The sequence below is a fragment of the Battus philenor genome, unplaced genomic scaffold (assembly GCF_028537555.1).
Source record: "Battus philenor isolate CCGP_79_NKW_IND1 unplaced genomic scaffold, ilBatPhil1.0.hap1 SCAF_5, whole genome shotgun sequence".
Taxonomy (NCBI): Eukaryota; Metazoa; Arthropoda; class Insecta; order Lepidoptera; family Papilionidae; genus Battus; species Battus philenor.
Genome location: NW_027181715.1, coordinates 12,894,267 through 12,902,123, shown reverse-complemented (window position 1 = coordinate 12,902,123; position 7,857 = coordinate 12,894,267). Strand labels below are relative to the sequence as shown.

Sequence of the window (7,857 nt, the reverse complement as noted above, 5' to 3'; positions counted from 1 at the left end):
CGCAAAGAGGGAAGGAACACTGTAAGAAAACCAAAAACTCAAAACTAAATGTCACATTCGTGTTGAATGTGTACTATCTGAGATATTTCATTTGCCTAAAAATAGTAAAGAGAATATTTCAAAAGTTTTAATAATGTCATAATGCAATTCAATAGGTAAAAAATAAAATAAAACGCATTTCTGATTAATCGTTGAATTCATTGATATAATGTATTAGTAATAAACAATGACTAAATACAAAAAATTGTTTTGAAAACAATCCACAATACTCATGTTATTATTCAAAGATAGTCGTACTATCTTTGATTAATTATTTACACTTTCTTTACTTTTAATTAACGTCAAATGGCTGACAGCTAGAAGTATGTATTTTTATATACTTTGTGGTTTGTATGGGAAAAGTGTCGTGTTTTTATTAACATGAAAAGCTTTAATTAACAAAATATTTAAAGAAACACACAGAATTAATAGACCCCTTCACAAGTTATTTTTCTGTTTCGCAAAACGACAATATTTTTTTTTTGATGTTAGACATGTTTAATAACCATAAAAGATTATCAGTATAGCAACTGTTTTCCGTAAAGATGTATATTTGCAAGAAAATACTTGATTATTGGTAACCAGGTCTTTGGCCTCCCCAAAGGTATCTATGGGGGAATATACCATACTAGCCACGCTTAACAGGCGGGTTGGAGCTCGCAGTGCGGTATTATTGTAACAGACGACGCTACTGCCCATCTTTTAAAGACTTATTTGTGATCAGTGGCAATCCTTTATAATTAACGCATAAAGTGTGAATAATAAAGGATTATCTTCCGGGAACGGACCCCTAACTTTAGATCGCAAGTCTCAGTTCTCTAACGCTAGACTACCACTGCACATATTTAACGGTAGCAAGTCATATTTTTATCTTTGTTTACTTCTCAAATACTTAGCAATGAACAAAATGTATTTGTTAATAGCTACTCGATTGTGAATAGTATATATCACAGCATACAATAGATGTTTTAGCACTTTTATTTTCTGAAACAAATTATAGCAAATTACCTGCACATGGCATCATGTTATATTACAGAGTTTCTTTTCTAACAAAATATGCGATGATTGAGAATCATTAACTATTTCAACAAATTAAAAGATTCTAATTGATTCTGAGAATCCGTATCATTATTATATTTTAAACTGATTCCGTGGACAATGTCTATATTGCTAAGATGAAAGTACTGTTAAAATATTAGTGTTTTTAAATATTGGCACAACTCTGAAATAAAGGTAAGATTCAAATAAATCTTTATTGAGGTCAAAGTCATTCAATGTTGTATGCAAAGATACGTTGATGAATCGCAAGTTGTGGTATGAAAAACTATTTTAAGTATCTCCGAGCGTGTACTGTGTTCTCTTGGGAATTAGAGTTGTCTCTTTCTCCTGGTTGCCGTTCATACAAGTATTGTGCTCTATAATCTTTGCATGTTCTTGCAAAAGAGAAACACGACCTTGTCTAATGTATACCGTATAATTTTCAGCATTTGCGTTTATAATTTGTTTTATATTTTCACTATCACTAGTTTTACTTAATACAATATCTATATATATATTGTTCTTTATGACTATGAAATGGGAGCTTGGATATAAAAATGTAACTGAATCGTGGTATCAAAAATTGTTACTATTGATGAACAATTATATTAAAGTGTTTGCTTGCATGCGTTTCAGGTGGTGATACTAAGAACAGCGACGGCATGCGGGTGCTGGTGGCAACGCTGGCCGCGCTCGTGGCGCGAGCTATAGCCGGCCCGCATGAACATCGTGCTCGACATCATGCGCCTGACCACCCTCTTCATTTCCCAATCGCGGCCCCACCACAGCCTTATAGAGGCCATGGCGAAGCCGTTCGATACAACCCTGAACTAGACACCATTCTTCCTCGAATTGATGAACACGAAACGTCCTCCAAGAGGGCCAAGTTTGAAGAAGCCGAATCATCTTCTAAACGTGCACGGTATGATGATAGATTTTACTCAAATCACGAACGAGCTGAAGAGCTTATTGCGGACGAGCCTCAACTAGGTCCGGAAGATGAAGACCCATTGATCGTTCGAACGAGAAAAGGAAAAGTCAGAGGGATAACATTAACCGCAGCAACGGGAAAACAAGTAGATGCGTGGTTTGGTATCCCTTACGCGCAGAAACCAATCGGCGACTTACGATTCCGGCATCCAAGACCTGTCGAAAGTTGGGGAGAAGAAATTTTGAACACAACGACACTGCCACATTCATGCGTCCAAATTGTAGATACGGTGTTCGGCGATTTCCCTGGTGCAATGATGTGGAATCCTAACACAGACATGCAGGAAGATTGTCTTTATATAAACATTGTAACACCTAGACCTCGTCCTAAAAATGCTGCTGTAATGCTTTGGGTATTTGGCGGTGGTTTTTATTCGGGAACAGCTACACTCGATGTTTACGACCCTAAGATACTCGTTTCTGAAGAAAAAATTGTTTACGTCTCGATGCAGTACAGAGTAGCATCATTGGGCTTTCTGTTTTTTGATACGCCTGACGTTCCAGGAAATGCTGGCCTATTTGATCAAATAATGGCTTTACAATGGGTTAAGGATAACATTGCATACTTTGGCGGTAATCCGCACAACATTACCTTGTTTGGTGAATCAGCAGGGGCAGTATCAGTGTCTCTGCATTTGCTGTCTCCACTTTCAAGAAATCTGTTTTCTCAAGCTATAATGCAATCAGGTGCAGCGACTGCACCTTGGGCTATAATATCACGAGAAGAGAGTATTCTACGAGGTATCCGATTAGCTGAAGCAGTTCATTGTCCAAATTCCAGAACAGATATGGGACCGATGATAGATTGTCTAAGAAAAAAGAGCGCTGATGAACTTGTGAACAATGAGTGGGGAACGTTAGGAATCTGCGAATTTCCGTTCGTTCCAATAATCGATGGATCATTTTTAGATGAAATGCCAATAAGGTCATTGATACATCAGAATTTTAAAAAGACGAACATCCTTATGGGATCGAATACTGAAGAGGGCTACTACTTCATATTGTATTATCTGACGGAATTATTCCCGAAAGAAGAGAATGTGGGAATCACAAGGGAACAGTACTTGCAAGCAGTACGAGAGTTGAATCCCTACGTGAATGATGTTGGTAGACAAGCAATTGTATTCGAATACACAGATTGGCTGAACCCTGATGATCCTGTGAAAAACCGTAACGCGTTAGATAAAATGGTAGGAGATTATCATTTCACTTGTGGGGTTAATGAATTTGCTCATAGATACGCGGAGACAGGCAACAATGTGTATACTTACTATTACAAGCATCGCAGTAAGAATAATCCTTGGCCTTCTTGGACCGGAGTGATGCATGCGGATGAAATAAATTATGTTTTCGGTGAACCTTTGAACCCGGGAAAGAACTATTCACCAGAAGAAATTGAGTTTAGTAAGCGTTTAATGAGATACTGGGCGAATTTCGCAAGAACAGGGTATGTATATTATAAATCATAAAATTTGAACTCATTACTAAATCTAATAGAAAACGGTTAGCTAGTTTAACTATGGCAATTTAGAATTATGTCAGATGAGAAACATTTTTTTATAATTAATTTGTTATTTTCTTTTTCTAAAATTACTTTGTACTGTTTGTATCTGGCTGGTATCGATATCAAATCTGATATCAAAAATAAATATGATTAATTAAGATTAAAAATGTTTCCTGACTTTACTAATATACCTTGTAATAATATTCGCATACTTTAATTAGAAGAATGTTTTTAATGTTAATATTTAAATTTTACCTTGTTAAACTGTTTTAAAAGAGATTGACAGTTTTTCATTACCTATTCTTGTATTTTTATAAAACAAAAGGTGACGGGCTATAGGCGTTAATACTCTAAAGGGTTAAATTTATATGTTCTTTGCGGTCATTTAATGTATAGTACACATTATCCATAATCAATAGTTTAAAAAGTAGTAAATAACATAATCATAATAAAGATAAGAAAAGGAATATTCGTATTACTATACATTAAAATTTATTAACTATTCTTGTAGATATTGTACTGCCAGAATTTAATATCTAATCGCAAAGTATAGCCTGTTCAATGGAAAAAAACTATTAATATCGTATTTTATAGAAATCACTTTATAGATGGTTAATAGAAATACATGTTAAATCTTAAACTATTTTTGCGGATAAATAAGCTATATACGTCGCCTTTAAAGAGAGAAGTTTTCTTGTTGAAAGTCAAAGTGAGAAGTCAAAGAGATGAGTTTATCTTGTCCAATTGCTGCTTGGATACCTTCATTTATCCGATTGGTTTAGCTACAAATCATTTACTCCTATAGTCAATCACGATGTACTTATGTATATTTAATTAATTTCTATAAAATTTATAGAATACTTGTATTGTTTAGTGAGCTAATAAATGAACACTTTCTATGTTTTACCAGAAACCCATCGGTGAGTCCAAACGGCGAAGTGACTGAAGTACATTGGCCTATTCATACGGCAACCGGCAGGGAATATTTGTCACTCGCTGTTAATTCCAGTGCTATCGGTCATGGCCTACGTGTGAAGCAGTGTGCTTTCTGGCAAAAATATTTACCTCAACTCATGGCTGCCACTAGTAAGTGTACCACATTATAAAAAAATTGGTTACCATTTAAATAAGTGAGTATGTCGATGTAAAAAAGGTGGATCTGCGGTAGGTACTTTAAAAGAGATTATGTTAAATGATGAGGTAAATGATAAGAGCCTTAAGGAGTGATAAAGGAAATTTTAAAAAGTGCATAACACAATGATTATTATGATTGATTCGAATAATAAACATTTTAATGACTCATTATTACGCATTTCCGTAAAACTTACGATACTTATTAAGATATATTTGCCAATGTTTATTGATATTCAAATTTATTCTCTACGGATCGTTGTATTCGTCACTATTTTTGCACTCTTTTAAGTAGATACATTATCCATTTTCATAGAAATTTTGAATGTTTTGAATACTAACTACGGCTCTCCTGATGTTACCCATTTGAAGAAACCGAAAAAAGTCAAACTCTGAAGGTCCAAGATTAAAAATCTATGAATGCTGGAACACTTTCTAACTAAAGATGATTATTGTTTCTTTCTGTATGTATCCAATATGATAAAAACATATGGCTTAAAACACCGGCACTCAAGATTTGTAGCAGTAGAAAAATTACAAAGTTATTATAATTAAAATAATATTATGTTTACGAAATTGAAAATGCAAAAGGAAAAGTTTCTTTTAAATTACATAGATGTCTAAACTATTTTTATTATAATGCTTAAGTGATCATAGGTAGAAGTACTTGATTTTTATTTGATTCAAATAATATTCAAATTAACAAAAAAATTATTATAAAACGACTTAAATAGAAATGGTCAGGACATATGATAAGAGGAAAGGATACGTGAGGCAAAATATTTACTCAGGTGGTATCCTAGGGAAGTAAAAAGAAAAAGAGGTAGACAAACATAAACGGGCACGATGATATATGACATGGAGCACAGTGGCCAGAGATAGAGTAGATTAGGGGTTGGAGGGGGCCTTTGCCAACTGGCAAATGTAGTATTAAGAAAACATTATTGTACTTATTACTTATTATAAGTCCGAATTAAAGCCTTTATTATTATTATCATAACTATAATGATTGCAAATATTAATGCATCTTTATAATTGCGTGATGAAGGATATGTTAATATCAGTTTTATGATATTATATTTAAGACATCCGCAGTGATTATAAACAAGTAAATTTTGTACAGGTGTTCGATAACGTTATAGATATCTTTAGAAAAATCCCAGTTTTATACTGATAAAGCAGTGTAATCGAATGATTTTAAATTTTAAGAATGTATGCAAAATTTTCCGTTCTAAAACAATATATTTTAAAGGTTATAAAATATTTATTTATAACATTAGTAGTAATTAGTTAAGAGTGTAAATTATCTAAATAAGTGAACGTATATGCTCATCTTCTTTTAATTAATGTATAGTTCATACTTTTCAAAAGTCTTTTGTATCAGAAATAATGAATAATGCAATAATAAGTAATAGTAATATAATATATAGTAAGAAAAAGCCTTTTCAAAAATCGAATAACTACAATGCTATGCTTATTGTGATTATGAAATAAGAAGAAATAGATAGGTAAAATGTAATATAAATGGATTAAAAATAAAACTGAGCAGTGGTAGGCCAGCAGTAGAGGACTGCTCTCAAATAAGTTTACGGAGGATAGGCAGCGTCCTCTGTGTACCATAATACCGCACTGCGATCGCCAATCTACCTGCTAAGCATGGTGATTATAATATATAACTCATAGAAATCTATGTAGTAGGCCTGTGCGTTGCAGTAGGCGTCTGTGAGCTGAAACGGTGATGAAGGTTATTTAAACCTTTCTCTTACAGTTACAAACAAACAAACATAAACATATACACACGTATATACGCTTACAAAATCTTGAATGTTGTCGTATAACAATTCTCGCTGTTATGTTTTATTGATGCAAAAGTTTCTCAAGACGTAGGTTCTGCTAACTTAGTATCCTCTGGAAACTTTTATATTTTTGTATTTATTTTTTTTTGCATGTTCTTCACCTTAACATGGTCGTAACATTAATTTTTATTAAATATATATTGTGTTGTATTAAGTTTATGACACACGTCAATAAATTGTTTGTTTGAAAAAAAATACTTCAATAGCTAGATTAGTTTTACATAAAATAATCATCAAAAATTGTTATTATTTAAATTAAGTTATAATAAAAAATCTGTTTATTTTGATTTTTCAGGTAAGCCCGAAGCTCCCAAGAACTGTACTAATACTGCAATGAATTTGCGTTATTCCTTCAGCGTCATCGGCTTTAGTTACATTGCGGTCATCAACATACAATACGTGTTTTTAAAAATAAAATTCTTTATTTAAACCGTACGACTTAAAGTTATTTCTAGGCTTACTTGTTTAAGTTTCACAAATTGTTGTATTTTAATTCGACGATTGATCTTTCTGTAGAACGAGTCTTAGGGATATTTTCTTAACTTATTTTTATATGTAAAGTTTGTAGATTTATGGAAATTTTAGTTATAAGCCACCTGAAGTGTTAAATTGCGCTACAGGTCCAGAACAAACTCTGTTATAGGCGACATGATATTAAGTTCCATAATTAATATGTAAGTGATGTATAATTATTGTTTATGAACTATTGTTGTAATCTATTTTAAAAGGAGTGATGCCTCCAATGACATATCACTTGTTAATAATAAATTATAGATATTACGTAGACGTAATTTTGTCATAGCCCGTAAGTCTCTACTACATATCTTTCGAATAAATAATTCGTGGAAGTATCTGGAACGATGTTGAAAAATTTCGATGAATGTCTGTTATATTAATTTGTAAAAGATGGATTTAAATGAACGCGAATTAAATTGTTAGCTTTAATGCGCCTCTATTGCAATACATATCACGCAAGGCATAGAAATATTTAAGTTCATTCTAGCCTTAGTAAATAAGATGATACAATAAGCTAGGCCATTTCACAACTTTGTAGTGGACCAATATTAGAAAGTTGTACGTGATTTACGGCTCGATTTTAATGAAACGATAAGGGATGAGAAAGTTCGTTTGGTTGGCGGCTTAAAACTTGAAGACTTGACATCGATTAACCAAATTTATAAAAAAGATAGAGTTGAAAGTTAGAGACAAATTTGAAAATACAAATAAAGTTTATTATACAACACAACCGAGAGAACGGTGATGTTTTTCTCTCAACAGTTGTACAGAGATGTAGTACTG

General features: G+C 32.8%; 1 protein-coding gene across 1 annotated transcript; it reads left to right on the top strand.

The window, feature by feature from the left end:
- The first annotated feature begins 1,739 nt into the window (after positions 1-1,739).
- Positions 1,740-7,477, top strand: LOC137929475 (acetylcholinesterase-like). Its single transcript, XM_068772441.1, has 3 exons — positions 1,740-3,514; positions 4,482-4,657; positions 6,854-7,477. The coding sequence occupies exons 1-3, from the start codon at positions 1,740-1,742 to the stop codon at positions 6,985-6,987; spliced, it is 2,085 nt and encodes a 694-aa protein (XP_068628542.1). The 3' UTR covers positions 6,988-7,477.
- The last annotated feature ends 380 nt before the right edge of the window (positions 7,478-7,857 follow it).